General features: G+C 37.3%; 1 protein-coding gene across 5 annotated transcripts in view; it reads right to left on the reverse strand.

Annotated features, from left to right (window-relative positions):
* COBL (cordon-bleu WH2 repeat protein) overlaps nt 1–22,356 on the reverse strand; it is a 157,918-nt gene that overhangs the window by 80,777 nt on the left and 54,785 nt on the right. For all 5 annotated transcript variants that reach the window (XM_082287359.1, XM_082287360.1, XM_082287363.1 and 2 more), the window contains 2 exons: nt 21,903–21,947; nt 19,460–19,554 (listed from right to left, as the gene is read on the reverse strand). In XM_082287359.1, coding sequence (XP_082143485.1) covers nt 19,460–19,554; nt 21,903–21,947 — 140 coding nt within the window. The remainder of the gene's footprint in view (nt 1–19,459; nt 19,555–21,902; nt 21,948–22,356) is intronic.

Genomic DNA, 22,356 nt, shown 5'->3' on the forward strand with positions numbered 1-22,356 from the left:
CATCAGGCTTAGTGACAGCCACACAAAGCATGTGGGCCCTTTTTTAACTTTCTGGATGTGAGATCCATTTTAAATACTCATAAAATGCAAATACTTTTGCTCTTGTTTTGTATATGTAAACCCTAGTGAGAAAAAACCATCATTAATATAGCACAGAAAACATTTTGGGATCAAATGCTCCAGTGCTCCCTGGCAGTTTAAAGGAAACACTGCTACCCATCAGTCAGGTGGGAGGTAGGGAGTGCAGGCTGCAGGCACAATCTGAAGTGAATTCTGAAATCAAGCTGAACTGCGGGTGACAGTCTGGGATGCCACCAGATGCTTAGGGTAAGGTTTGTTTGCCTTCCATACAAGTGTAAAATTATTTATCTTGACTTTCAGAAGTGTGTGGACAACTTTGTGTCTCATTTGATAGAATGTTCTCTTTTTTTCTTTTCCTTCTTTCTTTTAATATCGTATTGGGAAAATACTAGAATCAATTTACATCTAAAATGCACACTCGGGGCTGATTTACATCTTTCTGGCTAGACTGCTCAAAATTTATCTTCCACAAGTCCAACACTTTTTGTCACAATGCACTGTCAAAATATGTCAGCCTATAAAAAACTACTGTATTTTGAAAATATATTTTTTATAACTGTCAAAAAATACCAGTATGTAAAGGCACTATGGGAAGAAATATTAATTTCAAGAGATTCCCAGAAAGGAATATCTAATAAAGGACAGAGAGTCAGCATATTCAGCTACTCACATAACTTTTTTTTTCTTTTGATAGCTATGTGCTTGTAATGAGAGATGTGCAGGGAATCATAAAAGAATTGGTGAATCATAAAAGGAAATACGAAAAAAACACGGAAAACATTACAAATCTCTTTTTGGGTATTTGTCCAAGTGGAACAAAAGCAGACACGAAAGAAGTAGGAAAGAACACATGAAGTGAGGATGGAAACAAGAACACAGTAACTGTGGCAAAAAACAAAGTGAACACGTTCATGAGATTTGACTAGAAAGTAAGTCCTTGAAGAAATTCAAAGATGAAAGTCTGGAAAAGGAGAGGAGCATAGCAAAAAGCAGAAGAGTTCAGTGAATGTGATGATAAGAGTACTGCCTTATATCCTGGGGAAGGAACAATGAACTAAGGAGACTGTGCAGGACAGAAATCATACTTTGTAAGAAAACTCCGTGACTGACCATACAGAAAGATGGTGATGTTCATGTTCACTTGTCATGAAGGCAGTTGAGGAAAAGTCACATGAACAGAACTCAAACCAGGAAAGATTTAGCACTGAAAGAAAGGGGGATTGATATATATAGATTTGTAATATTGTAATAAATATTTCTGTGGCAGGGCTTTAATGCATACTAAGACATGGAATGAGGGAGAATGGAAGAAAATAACAAAAGAATCATTTTGAAACCTACCAAGAGAGGTCCAAAAGCCAATGACAGACCCCAACAGAAAAACACATTTTAAAGGAACCTGAAGAAAGAATTACAGAGGAAAATTCACATGGACTCCAAAATTCCAATCAATCCCAGTATAGAAGGAAGACAGAAAAATATTAAGCCAGAAGGAAAACATGGAAAGAACATTAGAAAAGAGGCTATTTACACTTTGTCTTGGAAGGCCATTAGTAGATACAGTGAGAGCAATCTTGGAAGACTGGGGATGGAAAAAGGCACATTTTTGTAACTTGAAAAAGTTGGTTTCTCCTTTCACTTATACTTTTGCACTACATGAAAATAGATTAGCTCAATCCAATAGTGTTGGACAATGAAGCCAAAAATCAAAATCTGTCTTTACTAATGGTCTGGCAACAGACTTCAGGAAACAGGGAGTTCAAAAGGTCAAAGACTGACAATAGAAAAGACATTTTTCCACTGGTGCTAAGCATTCATCAATCATAAATAACCACAAAAAGGATCAGAAGTCCTGTGCAAAATTAATTCATCATTGAAATACGAATTTATTTCTCTAGAATTACTAATTCTTTTAAATCAATCAGCCAATGTTTTTGGTTCATGGAAGATAGGCATTATTACATCTGCAATATATGCCCTTCTGAAATTCAAAATATTTTAAAAACTATTATAGAAAAGTTCTTCTCAGCAAATTCTTTTAACATATAGAAACTATTAAACCACTAGAGTTGATCATCTTCAATATATTTTCATTGTAGATATGCCAGTTTATACTGGAGAAGGAGATGGAAACTTTACATAAAACATACAATTTTAAAAATATCTGCTTTAATGTCTGCATAGCCAATTTTTATGGCGACCAGAATTATGAATGGAATAGCTCCTGGCATGAGGTTTTTGGGTGTGTATTTGTTTGGTTTTGGAGAAATAATTTCTGGGTTTTACTGAAAGTATTTTTGTTCCAGTTGAATTAAAAAGTGTTTTCTTCACATTTTAATGTAGGTGTTGTCCTCAGTCAAGTTTTCCAGAGACAAGAAACACGAATGATCAACCCTCACTAACTTTCAGTGTCTGCTGAAATTCTGACACAACTATTGGCCTCTGAAAATCTCTACTTATTTAGCTGTTGATGAATGAAGAAAATCTACTGAGATTCAAAGGCAAATTTTCACCACAATCTGCAGAATTTCTCTGAAGTCAAATGAGTTGCTCTGATTTACTCAAACTCAGGGATCTGACTTCTAGCTCCAGTCCTTATAATCCAATTCTGACACAAATACTTTATTAACTTAGAAAGCAGTCCTGCAACAACTTTTCCCTTTGAAGTATGTGGTGATTATAGGTGGTTAGCTAGAGGGAGACAAATACAATCATCCAACTGTCAAACTAAATTTTCTAAAAGGAAGTTTTACACTTTGTAATGATAAAACACTGCCAAAGATATTACTGAAAAACAATATAACCTCTGAAGACTTTAAAACTTAAATTAGAAGAACAAATCAGCTTTTGAACTCTGAAATTAGTGCAAATCTTAAAACAAATCCTAATTACTGAGTCACTAAGAGGATTCTAGCAACATGAATCAGGAGACTGCAGCCAGGAATTTTACTGTTTCAGTTAGCTCTTTCAGACGTCTGGATGTGCAGATGTGCGTGTACATAACCTCTGTGCATACATAGATGTATCTACATACAAACACAGGGATGTATATGCACAGAGCTCATCACTTCAGTTAGCTCTTCCTGATATCTGCATGCATGTTTGTGCCTGAATGCACACATACTTACTACACACTGAGTACAATATGCTGAGTCTGAAGTCCTAAGGGCTGGCCTAAGCAAGCTCCCTAAGTCTCTGTGTCTTTCACACTTTCAAGAGTTTCATAAGAACTTGTGACTGCAAACTACTGCACTGGAGGAAACCAACCCCTTAACAAGATATGACAGCTTTCTGCAGAAGATAAAATCAAAAGACAAACTCACATCGTGCTTACAACTTGATGTTCGAGTACTGATGCCAACAAACCACTTTGAATTCTAAGAGCTGAATATTTAGTCCCAGATCAGCATCAGTGGCCAGGAGTGAAGAGGAGTCAGAACGACATCATGTGAAAGTACAGGGGTGAAGAGAAAGTTCAAAGACAACACTTTCCTGCTGGACAATGGATAGAGCACATCCCGCTGTGGTACACAGCCACTTTCTGTTTCATAATACCTACAGATCGATACCTGCAGAAATTAAGCTTGTCTTATTAAAGGAGTTGATCAGTTTGGATAGAAAAATACATATGCTTATACTTTGAAGAAGTCAAGTGAATTAATTTCAGGATCTGAATCTTCTAAGACAATGAAATTCAAATCCAAGCTTCCTCTCCATCCTGAAGGATGCTCCAAAGACTATCCTCTTTGGAGAATAATCAATACTCTGATCATGCTGGCAAAAATCATGCAAGTTCATTAACTGGGTTCACAGGAACAGGCTAAGAACAAAGAAGTAGACCCTCCCTTGGAATTTTCTTTGAAGTAATGCTTGAACATTATTCCAGTATCCTTGGCCTTTAATTATTTTCCTATTGTGAGCATTCATTGCTATTCTTTTAACTCTAACTCTGTCTAGACCACTTCGTCTTCTAAATAAACATGAAGTGATAATATAGGATACCGCAAAGGGGCTGGAAGCACAGCTGTGCTGGAGACCAGGCTACTTCAGCCTTTTCTCACTTTGTATATACATATATATAAATGCATAATTTTATCTTCCTTTGCAGTATACTGTAGCCTACAAAGTTTCTCCAAGTCAAAAAATTAAGTGGCATATCCTTGGGAAACCAGAGCTTGACTTGTGAATGTTTATTATTCCCATGAAACGAATTTTCCTATTGTGTATAGCCTTGTTTCTTTGTGAATTTAGTGTGAAATACTAAGAAATCACATCTCTCCAATCTATTTAGTTCCACAGACTGGCATACTCCAATTCACTGGAGTGAACTCCCCACTGCTAAGTTTTGGCAGAAACTTTTAAAGCACAGTCCCAAATTTAACTGACACAGAAGTTAAAAACCTGTGGAAATAGATACAAAATATACCTACACTTGGACTTCAACTGGCACAATTACAGCTTAAATAGGGCAACCAGTGCTGGGAATTCTGCTCACTTGTGGGTACGCACTGCTTCAGATAACAAAGAAAAACCTGCTTTTGCAACAAATTATTGGTTGGTGAAAGCCACTCCCTTACTTTGCCACTGTATGCAATTCATCTTCAACAAGACTTAACATGTTTACTTTGGGGTTTTCTCCTTCCCCAGTGAGAAAACGCTCTATAAATTAAGCAACTTCAAGGGGTTTATCAAGGCGTCAACTGCCCATCAAAAAGGAATTTAGTCTTATGTTTTTAGAGATGACAGTGAAAGCGCCAGAAGATTTTTGAGAACCTGAAGTAGCACAAGAAGGAATGATTTTAAAATGGACTGGTGTAGGTAATGGCTAGCAACTCATAAAGGACATGGTCCAAAGCCAGTTAAAACCAGCAGGAATTTTTCCATTGGCTCTAGTGAGCTCTGCATGGAGTCTCCAATGGTCAATCTAACTGTAAGATGCCGAAAGACAATAACACTCTAAACTATGCTGCTGCTGTCATTTCTCCAGAAAAATCTTTTCTTCAGTATACTTTCAAGCTCAGTGAAAATCATGACAATGACAGCCAAGAAAGCATAGCTCTGATTTTTTAAACATAAAATTTGGTTCCAGATATCCATACTTTAATCTCTTCTGTTAAAGAAATGAAGAAAGTAAAGGACCTCCAACAAAACACATGTGAACTGGATCCCAACAAATAGGCAAGGAGATGTTTTAAAAGCACAATCAAAACAGATTAAAACCAAAATCCAAAGAACCCAATGCATGATCAGATACCCTACACTGATATATAGACTAGTTGTGTAACTAATTGGCAAGGGTTCAAAAAACCAAAACACATTATGTTAAACAGCATATGAAGATGTCTATGAAGCTAACAGACCCTACACTACTTTCACCCTTAGAATGATGCTTTCTTTTGATGTAATATGCAGCCACAGGATATTAAAAGTAGAACGATATATTAAGTTCACAATCAAAACCAAAAACATTAAGAAATCCCAAAGAGTTTCCTTTCCATAGATGGAGGATAAATTGTTTTTTTCCCTAACTCAAACAGGTTACATAGAATATATTTTCCCAGCTCCCTTGTTTTCCCCCCTTTTCGGGCAAGGAGGTAAGAAGGTGTCACAACTTGGGATAGGCAAATTGCTTTTAATTAAATACTAGTTAATAATTTTGTCTGACTTGTACAATTGCCAGTATTTTTAGTTGATATTGTCTTTCTGACCTGTAACCCTTAAACTAGAACAAGGACCTTGTTTAACATTTGTTAAATTTAGACAGCACCACTATCCACTATTACCCCCCCTCCCACTGCTGCTGCACTAATCTCCCATGCCAGCTGCTCAAATGTTTACATCTGAAGGGCTTTCTCTGTTTGTGCAGAAACAGTCTCTGCACAGTATCTCTCATCTGTACATTTGCCAGAATCAAGGCAAGAAAAGCCTCCCTGCTGGAATTCTTGATTAATAAATAGTCTTAAATGTTTCTTCTTCCCTTCCCCCATCTGTCAAATCCACTGCCATTAGGTTTTTACAAGGCAAATCTCCACAGTGCACTTTACTGGCCTGACTCTTGTCCTGTGCAAACAACTGTAAATCAGAACAAGCTCTATTTAGAGTCAATGAAATCACACCATCTCTGTGCTGAAACTTCGAGAGACTGCAATCAAGATGCATACCTGAGCATTTGCTGGGATGGAAAGAAGAAAACGTTACAATCAGAGAAGGGGGGTGCAGGGAATCTAACACTAACAACATAAACCTGCTGGTAATCTCTCCATCTCGCTATGTCAGTGCACTTCAGAGACTGCCTACACAGCTCATGACCTACACACTGGTCACGCCTGGCTCACACCAGGTCACCGAGGCACTGAACCAGCAAAACACCTAAACAGGTGCTTGGTATGGCGCTGAACAAGTCAGTGAGGCCAATGCCTACAGCTACTCACCTATTTAAGAGTTCTGTATGGCTACGTGCTTGCTATTTGCCTTGATCTGCTTTCTCTTCTGCCCTTCCAGCTGACCACTTAAAAACCAGAAATATTTCCTTAGTTGCCCAAATGTTTTGAGATCTGCTTAAAGATGCAAATGGCACTGAAAAAAACAATTCAAGAAAGTCTAACTGACTGATGGTATTACTACTTCATACCATTGTAAAAGCCTTTAAAAAGACTGACTACTATTTGCCACACTCTTTCCCGGCTTCAGTTTGCATCTCAAAATGTTTCTTAGAATTCAAATGAAGTATTAAACAGTATTAATTACTTTATACAGAGTAAGAGCAAAAGCAATGGCTGAAATTATTTGTAGTCCTTTCTGCTAAGCTCAGAGGGGAAGATCAGTATTGCAGCTGCACGTAAAAGACTTCTAAAACCAAACTCAACAGTTGTCTGTTAAAAAAAGGAAGAAAGAATATGAAACATCTACACAGACTACAGGCTTTAGAAGGTCTCTTTTTGTAGTGATGAACAACTGAGAAGCACACACTGAGAAGCACACACTGAGAAGCACACTCTTTGCTTCATACAGACAACTCTTTGAGTTAAAGGAAGACCTGCAAGGGCCACTAAGCCTCCTGTAGGTTTGACTTTGCATGAGAAAAATAAGCCATAAAGTTCACTTAGGAAAACTTCCGCATCAAAGTAAAATGCATTGTGTCCTGTCAGCAAGTGTTTTGCAAATCCTCCCTCACCTGCCATAAGATGTTACTGAGACATATGGTTTCACACGCTACTGAGCAGCTCAGTTTTGCCAACGAACAATAATGCACAGAACAAATATGTGTGGAAATCATGAGATCATCTAATTAAAAGAAATGTTATTGTATGCCACTACTTTTAATGAAATCGAGTCTTCACTGTCCACAGAAGAGGCTGGAAAGCAACCAAATCCTATTAGCGCTAATGCCTCAGAAATTGTTTGCAAAAGAAAAGAAATTATACGTTAACTGGTGTTGAAGATTTTTGCTGTATCTAAAATCTACATATGCTAATAGGATATTTTAGACTAATATAATGAATCTATGGTTACATGGGATTCAGATTATGCCACTACAAAAACAGGTTTTACTCTCTAAAAAAACTTCCATTGTATATCAGAAATATGGAATCAATGACATACTCTCAGCCATTTCTGATTTCATCTAGTAAAGGGCCCTGGCATAAATACACACTAATCCTTTCACTACAGTAGTTACCACAGGAAAGCTTGACAAGAAATATTTTGGATACCTATCATGAAATCAAAAAGAAATGTATTTTCAGTGGAGTAAATAGTTCCCTGACTAATTCCCACACCATCCCAAACTTAAACAAAAAAGTATTTTATCTACACAGAAATATGTGAGAGACTTTTTTAAGGAACTGCATCTCTGCTTATCCAATTGTGAAAAGCCTGATCCTGGTATAAACTTTTGTTTAAAGGTTGTATTTTCCACACCACTGCATGTTTGACATAAGAACAACATGCTGAATGTGTTATGACCAAATGTGAATTACAAGGCTATTATAGACTATTAAGGGGTTCTGGTAATATTAATTACCAAGAAAGAAAAGCCTGAGTGGTTGACATGTCACTAGAAAAATCTCAAATGGAATTTGAGTTTGTCTTTGGGTATTTTTTAATGTACTTTTATTAATGCAAATTAAAAGCCATTGGTCTTATTAGCTGCTGCTTTATTCTATTTTTTTTTTTCAGTGAGTTAACTTCAGAACTTTTCAGTGAAATCAGTTACAAAAGATGAATCAGACATAAAAGGATTTGGGTGGTTAAGGGTGTGTCACCAGGCCTTAATTAAACATCCGAGGGAGATATCTGAGCCAATTTACACCAGACTGACTGGGTACATCACCATGTAGAGAATGATGCCATACAGACCAGGTCTGCAATTGCCACACGCAAGCCTAACTTAGTGTGCTCCTGTTAGGTTATGCCTCCCTAAATCCCTAAAAGTTTGTGCTTTCCCATCAATAATCCCAACACATATCCCTCTGATGTGCTTACTTCCATTTTGGTGCCTGAATTCTGCTTCTGGGCATGCTGAGCACAAAAACTGCGGAGAAACTATGCTTCTAACCTCCTGCCTAAATTCCAACAGGATCCATAAAATGTGCAAATCTCCTTCTTTGTCAGCCGAGGGGCCTGATCCAATAGGTGTGTTTAAAGCACAACCAATCAACTGGGCTTCACAAAAATGCAACTGCCTGAAAAGGCAGCTATGGCATTTACCTCTTGTCCTGTCCAAACCCCTACCCCAAGTTTGGGGATTCAGTAAAAGCATGGTAAATCCAGGTCCAAAACTGTTGTCTAGTTGAGAAGAAACAAACTTTCCCCTCTTGTGACGAGGGCAAGACTATTCTCTGTTCAAGGACATGAACATGAGTTTAGCTAAAAAGAGACAGAGATTAGGGCATTCATCTGGGCAGGAAGCCATTTGGCTCCACCAGTTCTAGCTTTAGTGACTACTTACTTGCTGGATGTAACATCTGCTTAGCATAAAACACAGAAAAACATCTCTGCCGCTGGCACTGGAACCCAGAGCTGCCACCACACTTAAGTTATTTCATTACTGGTCTGAATAGTTAAGCTTGCTCTTGCTCTCTGAGTCACTGAATATTTGGGTATTTTTACAAAAGGGTGCTTCCCACATCAAGAATACCTCACAGCTTTGTTCCAGGCAGTCTCCAGCCCAGTAAGTATTTTGGGTTTTTTTTGAAAGGGAGCAAATAATTCTCTGATGCTGATATCTCTAAAAGCAAAAAAGAGAACTTAGTTCACTTACATTTTGGATAACAGTGGTAGGTGGTAATATTCTAGAGTAAAAGCTTCAAATACCTGAATCTAACAGCTGATTCAAGGTTTGAATCTTGAGCAGAGACAGGTAACAGACAGAGACGGGCAGAGTTTAACAAGCAACTCTGCTGTGAAGATTTCAGTGGATTCAAAACTTGGGAAATCTGACTCTCGGCTGCTTAGATGCAGAGTCCAGACGCCCACACTGCCAGGTATTTAAAACAGGCACTGCCAGGCATATTTGTACCCAGTTCCTTTTGTAGATATGACCCTACTCAAGCCCTTTTGATTTGACTTAATTCATTTCTCTGTGTTCATCTCAGAAAGTTTCTTGACAATATTTCCTTCAAAATGTCCTGTTACACCCACTGCAGGAGCTGAAGATTATGAGTTATCTTTTTAAAAGCAACAACTTGAATACCATGAGTTGTAATGATTTAACTCTGAACCACCCAAATCTAAATAAAGATGCAGGTTCTGGTAACCACTGACTACCTGATAATATTTTTTTTTAAACAAAACCTTTATTTATGGTCGCAAAACAGAAGCTTAAATGTGACTTCTACAAACCTAACACTCAGAAGTCAAATGGAGGGAAGTCCCCCCTAATGATTTCTTTTCAAATCTCATGATCTTAAGCCACTTTTGTGTGGTGAGGGCAAGAGCTGACAAGTGATTTTTGAATGCATGAAGTTGGCAAGTACAAGCTAAGCAGCACAGACAGAACAGGGGTCAGCCGACATGTCTCTTCACCAGATACTGTTTTTAATAGCTTGTAACTTCACCATGCTTTAACCATGGATGCTGAGACTTTCCATTCCAGGTGTCTGCCTCAGGCTATTTTTTTTTTTTTTTTGAGCCAGAGTAGTTCAGCTGGTTCTAAGACGATTTTTTTTGCACTAACTCCAAGGACCTTTTCTTTGAAGAGGTCTAGTAACACCATATTTTGGAGCAAAAACTTGAAGTCTGATGGTGGCAGACAGCCACTGTTTCAAGCACTTGCCGTCTGCTATCACATACTGTAAGAAAAATCTAAAGACACTATAATTTGCAAAACCATCTATGATTCACATGAGTGAAGACAGTTAATATCCTGTAAGTGCACACCACAAAAGGAGGTCGGTACAGCTGCATCTCTCCAGCAGCCATAGTCTGGCTGAAAGGCACCTCCATGGTCTGCTTAATCTATAACTCTGCTCTGAGACAGAATAAAGTACGTGTAGCTCATCCTCTAGACATTTTTGGAGGTTTTACAGATTAGGTAATGATAAGGATTTCACAGTCATTTTAATAGCATGCTCCCCTGTGAAATTTCCATGCAAATTTTCTCCTTCTCGTATCCAAGTTAAATTTCTATTGCTATATGTAAGGCACATTGCTTCCTGTCCCGCCCTCAGTAGACAAGGACAAATAAAGTTGATCATTGGCATCATTACTACCTACTGAAATTCTCTCAATGCCAGCTCAAGCCTTGGGCAAACCTTTCATCTTACCAAGGCAAGTTAACAGTAATGATTTTTTTTTTCCATGGCGTATCACAGGCTATCAAAATAAAACTAACTCTACTGTGATGGTGAGCCTTATGCTGAGATATATGGTATTTATTAGATCTCTTTTTCTTCTGATCATGTGAACAGATGCACAAATGAAAATGTTTATATCTTCCCTAGTGTCATCCTCTGACATCTAACTACTGGCTTACAAGCACCCTTTAATGAAAGACTGGGAGGAACAGACCTGTCCACTGCAAGATATTGACAACTTTCCATCCTCAGTTTGTTGAGTTTAGTATTTTGCAAACAAAATCACACTAAGCAGAATTGTTTCAAGGCCAGATCACAGTCTACATGTTGGACAGTGCATATAGCTCTAACTCTACAAAATGCCAGGATTTGTCCCTGCTAATAACAAATAAACACATCCTGAGCATTGTCAGGAGACCAAGAATGGAGAACGTGAGACCAGGAATTGAAAGCAAATGTGGTAGTCAAACACAAGGAAATATTAAAAATGGATGACTGTTAGCTTCCATTTAGATGACATGGGCAGTATTCTCATTCCTATTACTCTAAACAGCACCTGCCTATGTGACATGAAATCCTTGACAGGAAAGGATATTACCTGATCACCTGGAACCTGACATGGTTGAAGAGAAACAACATTCATCTAACTGCACCTGATCCTTCTTTCCAATCATTCTGAACCGAGAAAGTGCATCATGAATGGTGTAACTCCTGCCTTCAACAAGGGCATAAAAGTTACAGTTAGAGTACAAGGCACTGAAAAGGTAAATCATACATGTTTTAAAAGCCTTTATATGGAGAAAAAAGTTGTTGCCATCACTTAAGAAGTGATTGCCAAGATTACTAATGCACCTAAATTCTTGATGACTTTTATCAAATATTAGCACGGTACTTTTCTTCTGGAGCACAATCATGCAATTATACAGGTACTACAAAATAAAAATAAAAACAAAATCCCCCCTCCCCACATCCTAAACATATCTGATAACTGTTTAGTATTTTAAATGACATGTTTCTTTTCCTCTTGTAGTTTTGCATATGAACATATATAATCATAGCAGGACAGACTCAATAAGCAGAGAACTACGGGACTATGTGCTTCATTTAATGAGTTGATTCTGGGCAAAACCTACATTCTGACATACACTGAAGACTCAGTATTTTAAAAATGGTGCTGATGAAGTGCTGATGAAAATCCTCCAACATCACACTGCTGAAGTTCTGTTTGAACTAGAGAAACCTTGTGTGATAAGACTTTGTGCTGAAGTTTCAAAACCTCTGATAAGTGCTCCTGGCTGTACTTCTAAATATTTTTTCCCAAGCTGATATATTACATAAACAAAGTCCACATCAGAGCTACACATCGTTCAGCACTTGGGATGTGCTTTTTTGCTCTTGATTTATGAAAACACAAAGGTCCCAAAAATAAAACCAGCTAATTTTAGTACTGTGTTCCAAATACTGTGTTTTAGCTTGATCAACTGTTTATATGAGGACAGTGACACCAAGCGGCAGAGAGGACTCAAGTTCCCTTTTTTTTCCAGCTGTTCTAAACTCCAGCTCTGACAGTCTGCCTTTGGCACAGAAAGAGCTGAATACAGATAACAGCACTGTAACTTCCAACTGCTTTATCTGTATGTTGTGTATTTCAGTAGCATTTGATTTGTGAAAACTTAATCTGGATATAAAACTCATCTTTTTACCACAAAACTGATTTTTTTCTCTTCCCAGATTAAGGGAAAGGTATTTCTGCATCATTTACAATACACGGTTGGATTTCATGTCCTTTACTGGTGTGTGGTGTAATGAACTGGGCACTTTGAGGATTTTCACAGAGAAGTCTTTTCTTGCATTTCTACACCCTCTCTCTAAGCTGTTAACAAATTCTTTTCACCTTTATTTTTGCTGATACTGTGAAAAAATGTCCTTTCACCTCAAGCATAAGTGTTGACTTTGCCATCTTGACTTTGAAAGTCTGCTTCTTCATCAATAACTCAAAGTATTTTTAGAGGCATTAATAATTCCAATAATAATTAGATAAATATGGCATGGATAATGTTTTGGTGGTTAAAAAGTGAATATAACTTGTGCTTGAATAAACACTTAAGGGTCTCTTATTTCTTACACTTTTATTCCATTACCTCATATTGCTCAGTTTAAACAAAGAAACAAAACAACTCCAAATCAATACCCAGAATAGAGTCTTTACTTTTTTCCCCCTACAATTCAGTGTACATCACCACCATGTAATAGTGAGAAAAGGACTTAAACTAAACATGTGAAAGTTCATGCCTTTACCTTGGTGATGCCTTAGGATTTAGCTTTTATATTTTTCAGATCCTGTACTGCTTTAGTCCGTAACTCTAAAACTCCATAGCCTGTTAGCTACTATTCTCCTATCCTGGTTAGACATAACAAACCCTCTCTGGGCCTGAACTCAAAGACACCTTGCTGTCCCAGGCCCTGAAATATGTAAACTAAGCCTCTGGACAGGGGGAGCAAACTAGGGGTAATGACGTCTTTACTTGAAATTATAATTGGAGAATTAACCCTGATATGCAAATGGACCAAACTTATAAAAGTGTGAAAAACCCGTGACCCAGGGTCCATTTTGGGTGGAGCCCTCGGGCTCTGTACTTGCAGTGTACATTTATTGAAGGCCCTTCAATAAATACCTGCTTTTATTCTCCTAATCTTGTCTAGCCTCAGTTTTCAGGTAGCCACTCCAAGGCATCATTGGTAGTACTTCAAAAGTTAACTGTTACTTTATGGGCAAGAAAAATTTTCTTGATCCAGTCAGTGTAACTCCTGGTACTGTACCAAAAGCAATGGCAAGATATTTTTCTTTCAGAAATAAAACTGAAACTGCCTTTGGTTCCCATACAGCAAAAGCAAAATACTTTCAAATCACCCAAAACAGTACTAGAAAGCAGACCTGAGGTAAATGCAAAAGAGGAAGCCTCTACGGGATGACATTTTGCCAACAATCCTATCTCAGCAATGAAACTTATATATAACCATCTCTAAATACATATTTCCCATATTTGGTCATGTAAGATACCACCTAGTTGGAATAAGGATACTTATGAAGTAAATGAGATATTTTTTGAACAAGCAGAATAACAAATTACTCAGAATTTGAAGGTCTCAAATCTAGTCCATAAGGAACTGCTAAGCTGAACTTTTAAAATTATGATGTGCTTTTTGCTGGTGTTTCCATTTGAATTTTATCTTAATACAAGTTATCTGTGCCAACTATCTATAGCAAGTTTGCAACATTTTAGAATTTTTCACCTAAGGCATCACAATTGTTGAACTTTTTCTTGAATCCCATCTAGCATCTTGAAAGGAGGGACCTTCTGTGTTGCTGAGTGAATCTGTTAGACTTATTTAATACACCTTCTACAAGCTTGAACAGAATAGTACCAAATTCAATGCAACAAGGTTAACACATTCATTTAACTATGCGCTCATGCCTTAGCAGGATTGGTGCTCATACAAATACAGGTGTCAAACCAGAAGTGAAAGACATAAACACTGAACAAGGGCTACATTGTTCTTCAAGATTAATCCCTCTTAAGAAGAAAATGGGAAAAGGTTAAATCCATGACATGCTCATTTAACTGAATAAAAAGAAAACATTTCTACCTCTTCAAGAGTCTTTTCCTCCCTATAACTTGCACCTTTAGAAGAGAGTTACATGTTCAAAACAGTTTCGAAAACTTTTTTCATCAATGTCAGAGGAAAAAAAATAGTAATTTACAGTTTGCCCTATAATATTCCCTAGAAAAATAAGGTGATGTCTGTCTTCTGGGGAAAGCACCACACACCTTTATCATCATAATGTTGCTTGTAATTCCTACCCTTCCTTCTTTTCTAGTACTTGGGTATCAAGATATTGAGATTAATTTATAATGGCAGTGAATACAAACCACAAAATTATTTTATTTTGGCAGAACTTGTGATGCTTTTTCTATACTTTTACTTAGTCTATTTCAATTACACAGTCACCCTCTTCTAGGACTTTCTTTTAGTAACAGAGATCTATTAACCTTTATAGCATTGCCCAAATTTTTAGTATCATAAGCAGCTTTCCCATTTCAGTAATCTTTCATTATGAAATCTTCAGAGATTTGCAGAGTATGGTGTTTTTACACTTCACAGCCAATCAATTTTCTATCTATTTCTCCTTTTGGACTCCTTTTATATAACTCTTTTCATCTGGGATTTTTTCTCTTACTCTTCCATTTTTTCCATAATTTGCTGTCACCCTTCTCTGTGGCTACTGCGTTCTATATTTTGCATATCTGTACTCCTTTTCCAAAGATCTGTTTATGAAAGGGGGATTCAGAGCTGAACCTGACATTTCAGACTTCTATCACACAATCAGAGTCTTCTCCAGGTTTTGAAAATATGACAACAAAAAGCCAAGTAATTTTAAAAAGTAATAAAAAGATGTGCCATTTATTATGATTACTATACCACCAGAACCATCTATATTTAGGATTCCCACTTCCTAATTTGATACCTTCCTATTTAGACCCTCATAAATTGGTAGGCTGTCAGTCACTTAAAAATGTTTCTAAATGTGATTCACAGGATTTTAGTACCCCAAATGCTACTGAGGTACTTCACAAAAATCCTGGTTTTTCCAGTGTTCACTCTTCACCCCCAAGCTCCTTATGAAACAAATAGAATGCTGCCATGCTGCAGAAGTCAGATAAAGGGATGAAAAGGAAAGGCGTGGTTTTATAAGAAAAGCTCCCTTTAAATATTGTTGGTAAGGCAAACATTCTCTTGCATCATGCAGTACTGTCACTGCATGTCACAACACCTATGTTCCTCTTTCTCACAACTGCTTAGACTCTAACATTGAAAGAAACTTTATTTATAGTGAAGCTAGCAAGTTTTATTTGAAGACAAGGCATTACATTTTAACTTCACAAAGATATGCGAACTGTGCAGTCACATAATGAAGCCTGCTAAAGCACAAGCTATTTCTACTTCTACTTGGCTAAGCATTAGGAAAAGCAGTGCTTTCTGGTTAATTCAAACTGCAGGATCTAATAAGAATGCAATAGCATCGACAAGCTGTGTTAGTACTTACATCCAAGCTGCCTTCACTTGTAGATGCAGAACTAAAAACATCCTCCTCACCACAATCTCTGTTCATCCTCAAGTATTCTTCTGTCTGCAACACAAACAAGTGTCCTACACAGCAGCAGCAAAGGAAACAAAACTGCAAAAACATGCCAGAACAAAATACCAAACCCCATCATAGAACTGTCTCAGTAGTGCTGGATCTGACTGCTGAGAAACTCTGAAGTAGTCTGCAAAATACTCTGATGCAGGCAAGTAGCTAAGAAAGCCATCAGCAAAGATGTAAGAACAAGAATATAAAGAAAAAATTCTTGGGCCAGGATAAAAATAGGGAGTAACTAATTCCTGTAATATCAAGGACCAGACTGCTAGTCTCTGCTGTACCCACAGACACAAGGGAACAAGCAGGGAGCTCCTTCTTTGCCACTTCTCCACGAAGGAACTGTTTCTGTGCACTAGCACATACCTTACTTAAGCTTAGATCCCATGACTGTCTGCACAGCACCTCTGCTCCACTGGATTGCTTAGCAGTGCCAATTTGATCTGGATTTAGCCTCGGGCAAACGACTACACTTAACATCAAAAAGAAATGGAGTTCATGCCACCTTTATGGTTTTTATGCCAGCTGCAGGAGAACAGAGGGTAACTGATCCAGCATAAAATTAGAATGGAGAGAACAAGATGATACCTGATCTGGAATTAAGCCTGCCAGTACAAAGTTAACCAAAGAAATACTTTTAACAAATTTGTACCAGCCACGAGAATAGGACTTTGCTTTCATTCTGTGTCACAGTGTTTTCAATATAACGGAAAGTTTTTTTTAGAAAAGTTAGATCTGGTGTATTGTCATACCACAATTACTGCTCTCAGTGAGCCAGCTGAGAAAAAAGGCATGTGCGTGGGCATGGAAATCTGAGCGTAGGCCTGTAGTGTGCACTGACACCTGATACAGAACAGTTTGCAACCCAGGCTAACACTCTTCTTCCTTCCCTTGCAAAAGAAATTGCCTTCCCCTTGCAAATGCCTGCAAGTCTGCAGTCCTACTACTGTGCAGGACGTTGAACAATTATTCCTATTAAATAGTTCTAAAATAGAGACTATGTATGACCACATACACTCTCCTCACCGCTGCAAATTATAATGCAAACAAACAAACAAAAATTAATAAATACGCAGAACCATGGGGTATTTGTGGTATTTACTCCCCCATAAGCCTTGTGGGGGAGTAAAAATATAAAAATAGCCATAAAGAGAAGAGTTTAGGCACCCTGGGGTTTTGATTCCAGTTCCCTGAAATCACAAGGCAGCCCATCATCTAATCCCTTCATAAACCTACCACATCCTTTATTAAAAGACCTTTATTAATGTGCCCTCATCCTGCTAAGTCTGTTCAGCAGTTTCACTGCTGTTTTGGTTAGAAATCTTTCACAATAGCAAGTCAGATATATTACGCTTTGTTAACACCTGCTTGCTCCTGTGTGCTGTTCTGTTCTTCAGTTTTCAGTAATTCTTCCACCTATTGTGCTTCAAATTCCCACAGGTTTGTATTAAAAAGGCAACAGTGACTTCCTTGCTCAACTAAACAAAGTGACTGATTTGTCTTTTCCTACAGAGTAACTGCCATTTGAAAGTAAGTGTCCAATAAAGAAATGACCAAGAAAAATCAATTAACTTGTCAGAACTAGAGGCAAGAAAGACATAAACCTTTTCCTCAGATTTAGAAGCTGTTTTTCATACTTGTTTGTACAGTTCCTACTTTTTCCCAGGTCAAATACTATTTTGAATTTAATTAATCCTCAATATCCTTAGCATCCATTAAAATTAGTGTTTTAAAAACCTCAGAGTATCACCTCCTTTGATTAACAACCAAGAGAAAGAGAATAAAAAAAAAAAAAATAGAGGAGCTTACAATCTTTGAACACATTTTCAACTCTGCTGTGAGAAACTCACTGCAGTAACCCCTGAATTAGGATGCTTCACAGCAACTTTTTGTAAGGCTGTAAGCATTAATACTTTAAAAGTTAAAACTGATCTGCTTCAGGAGTTAGAACTGCAAGAACACAGACTTCACACCCAAGTTCAGTAAAATGGAATGAGAGGACAAAGTATGATGCATAAACTGCATGCTGTAATGTGTTTGGTTCTTCCAGAGGAATTACAGCTCTAGAGGCTCAGGCTGAGCTCCCTTGTTTACTTGATTCTTCTGAGCAGATACAGCATTATCGCTCCAGTTACACTTTTGTTCCCTTCTAAATAGAAGTATTTTCTTGCAGTGCAAAACCACTCTGAAAGTGTGTTTAGGGTTCTCATCTCATAAAATACAGCTTCTGTGTGTCCCTTGTGAGATATTAAGAATAGTTCAGCATCTATGACAAACAAGTGTCCAAGCGTCCTATGACAAAAATAGGTTTTCCAACACAGTAATTCACAATGTCCGTAAAGGAATCTATTCCCTGGCAAAAGCACTACAAATTTGATCATGAACAAAAAGGCAGAGAACTATGAGGATTTTGAACAGCTTTCATAGTTTTGAGAATGTGACTGAGAAGACTGGGTAAGTAAAACACCTGTCCATTAACAAGCAAATGTTTCTTACTGCCAGTTAATCAGACACACATTTTATAATTCCACTCCAAAAGCCTTGGAGGGTTCTTTAAACTAGATAAAAGAAATATCTGTTTTTCCTCTGACATCCCAAAGTATTAAATACTTTACAACCAAAATCAGTTAACACTAATATTTTTAACAAAGGATGCAAAAAGTATGAAGTTAAAAGCCCACTATTTTCCCTATGTTCCTGATTCAGAAAGTTCTGTATTTTATTCCTGAGATAAATGAAAACATTCCTCATAAATGCATGTCAACAGAATTATTTTATACAGTATTTCTTTCGTAAATTTTCCAGTTCAAGAATACAAACAAAGTTAAAAATGGCTAACACGTCCCCCAGCAGACACTGATCCTTCCGTTCAGTATTGCAAGTTATTTCTTCTACACCCGATTCATCGGCTTTACAGACTTGGAGATGGCAATAGTGTGACTGCACAGAGCTTCCAAGAGGTATAAATGCTTTAAAAGAGATTATCACCCACGCACAGAAGAGGTCCTAAGACACATCTACTTGATAATTAAATTGTTCTGTACTACATCAGTCCTTTCATAAATGCATTTTACAATAGGAGCACTACTAATAAGCAGACACAGGTTGCTTGAAGCTACTGCCCTTTTTTAACACCTACTGAACTCACGGCATTAAAAAAAAATAAAGAAAAAAGTAAATGGTCAACGTGCTTGACTCCTTCAATAAGCAGGTGATATCTCCATCACACTGCACTGATCACACAGAGCTCATGCACCTGTTAACAGATTACTTTCTGTAAGGAAAGGGAAGGCTGGCCAAACAAATGCTGCCATCCACAGACATAACAGCTCTGGAAAGAAATAAATTCTCTTTAGTGAGCAGTACACTGCTGAACACTTACCTTGCTGCTTCTTCTATCAGCATTAAACAATCCCAAAAGTCTTGTCTTTTCTTTCTCTATTGCATCACTGCTTACTGAAGCCTTTCGATTTGGTTCTGAAACAATTTTAATGGAATAGTTGTTACACTTTTGAAATAAAGATTCAGAACACGAGTATTTTAAAACACCCTGGTTTACTTCTGGATTTTTATGAGCTGGAGATGTTATGGACTGGATTATCTAAGTAACTGCCAGATCCTGCACTTACTTTGTCATTAAACTTTCATTTGTTCTGAATATGCTCCAAAATCTAATGGAGACAAATGGAATAATTCAACAAACTTCACTAAATTTTCAATCAAAATTAAATAACCCTTATTAAAGGCAAAACATGAGAAAATTGTTTATGACTTCACATATGCTTGTTAGATGTATCACTTAAATCTCATAGAGTACTGTAATACTAAAAACCCTAAACACTTAATAAAAGATATAATGGTGAGTATCTTCAACAATTCACAGGTGTGACAATACTGTGAAGTTAAATGACAGATTCTCAGTGTGTAATTTGGATAAAGCTCTGTAAAGAGGAAAAAAGACCTCCCCCTTGGAAATAGGGCCCTCCTTGGAACTTGAACTAGCTGGTTGTGGTCACCTTTCTTATCTTGGTGCTTTTACTTCAGGTGGGAAAAGAGGGGAGTTTATAGGTATTTCAGGCTGTAAGAGCTCAAATGTGTCTTCCTTGAACCTGCTTAAGAAATTGTATGAGTTCTCATACCATTTTGTAGCCCTTCAACTTCCCCCTTCAGTTTCTCATCCACAAACTGGATGAGCAAAATGACACACTCATGCATTACAGGAAACAACATTACCCATTTAATAAACAGATGATAAAGCGCTCTCGCTTTTTAAAATGGACTCTGCATAATGCTATAAATATTTCCTCCTGATTCCAAGCACATCAGAGTATTCCACTAGCATTCAAAAAGTTTAATTCACAAGAAAAAACCCCAACTTTCTCTTGTAAATATTTATTTAATAACAATTAAAACTCAAATTCAAAATTACTTGCTTGTTCACACAAAATAAAGGTTTACTTCACCAAAAAAACCTCATCCCAGAACTCTTGTGAACTTATTTGCATAACATACGAAGTGATTTTCACACACATCACTTTTGCACATAAACAATCTCACGTGTCAGAAGGTGGGTGTTAAACACATACAATGAACAAAAAGGAAAACAGGGAGAAACTATCCTTAAGAAAGGTTGCAACTGCACTGCAAACAAATACAATAATGAATTCATGCTTTTCTTAAATACTAAGCACTACCTATGCTTGTATGCTGGTTTCTTGCTTGGGGCTGGGCTGTGACTAGATTGTGATTCCTTTACTCGCACAGTCTTCAACCATAAACAATGCTGCAGAAAGGCTAACGTAGCAGCTGCTCATCCACACTGAACATTGTGTAATACCAATGAACTGGGAATTAAGTAAAGCATATAACATCAAAATAATGAGTCTTTATTAATCTGTATAGTTTTTTCTTAAACAAATACAATAGCTATTCCATCTACTATTGATCACCATGTAAGAGGAAGCCACAGCAAGTAATGACAGAGGATTAGAGGGAATAGAGCTGGCATTAGTGAAGCTAGGAGGCCATGAACTAAGATTTGCTCAATGTCTGTCACCTACTGGAGGCGGGCTTCCATCATAAAAATTTAAATAAGTTATCCAGTTTTTCTTCAGTTATGTTGTGTCTGCTAGTAATGCAAAGAAGTGAACCTGGTTAGAAATCAACCATACCTTTCTTGAGGATAATTACTTTAAGCAATGTTAAAAGAGACTCAATAGGGAAAGGATATACTAAATACACACATTTTCTATTTGACTGGAAGCAGAAGCACCAATATAATCTAATCCAACCCCAACTACTGTAACAATTCAGAAGTCAGCATCTTTTCAGTTACCCAATGTGAATGTATACATTTGATATTAAAATGCTTTGCTGCATGTAAATTGAAATCAGTGGAAGATCTCACAGACATCAAAATATTCTGCCTTTGCTACTAAATAGTTTTTTTTTCCCAAGAGACCTCTGAAATGTTAGCAACTGTGAAATTTAACTAATCATGATTTACGTAAACTGAACGGGCTTAGGATCTGTATAGAGACATACCACACCACAAAAGAGTTAAATGGCAGAATTTGTTACTTGCTGGCATTTTAATGGCTATTACTGAAGAGACAGTATGCACAGAATGTGTTTGTTCTTAGCAGAAGCACAAGACATACAAGCAACACTTCGGAAAGACAACACTGATCAAAAATAGCTTGTTTTTCTACAGCATTTTACTTGACATTCTTAAAGATCTATCTACCAAACCCACATTAAACATAGAGTGAAGTGAAAGAGTTAAACACAGAGTGAAGTTTTCTCTCAGCAGCATTGTACAGTACCTCTATAGTTCAGAGAAGGTTCAGACTGAGTTTTTGATGGAGGAACTGGAGGAGGCAAGCAATGAAAGGATAAGAGAAAACACATTAAAATTCTAATACAGCCTTGTAAGGCACAATAGTCAGTAATTAGTCCTAGCAACCTTTTTTCCTAAGCATTACAGAAAAAAAATGTTGACCAACCACAGAGATGCGGAGCTGCTACTGAAGCAGTTTAGCTGCATTTGTATTAATTCCTGATTCACTCAGGAAGCTGCTTCAACTGCTAAATCAAATTAAGTAAGCAGGTGGCAGCAGAGCTTCCCTTTTAATAATCCTTCAGCTCTTGGTGTTTTCTGTTTTAGGCAAGGAAAAAGTGAGGAGTTTTTCTAGAATCTGCTCTTACAAGAACAGCCTATGGCTTTCAGCATCTCTGATGCCTTACTTGTTAGTGGGAATGTGTTTAAAAAATCTACTT

The sequence above is a fragment of the Coloeus monedula genome (assembly GCF_965178545.1).
Source record: "Coloeus monedula genome assembly, chromosome: 1".
Lineage (NCBI taxonomy): Eukaryota > Metazoa > Chordata > Aves > Passeriformes > Corvidae > Coloeus > Coloeus monedula.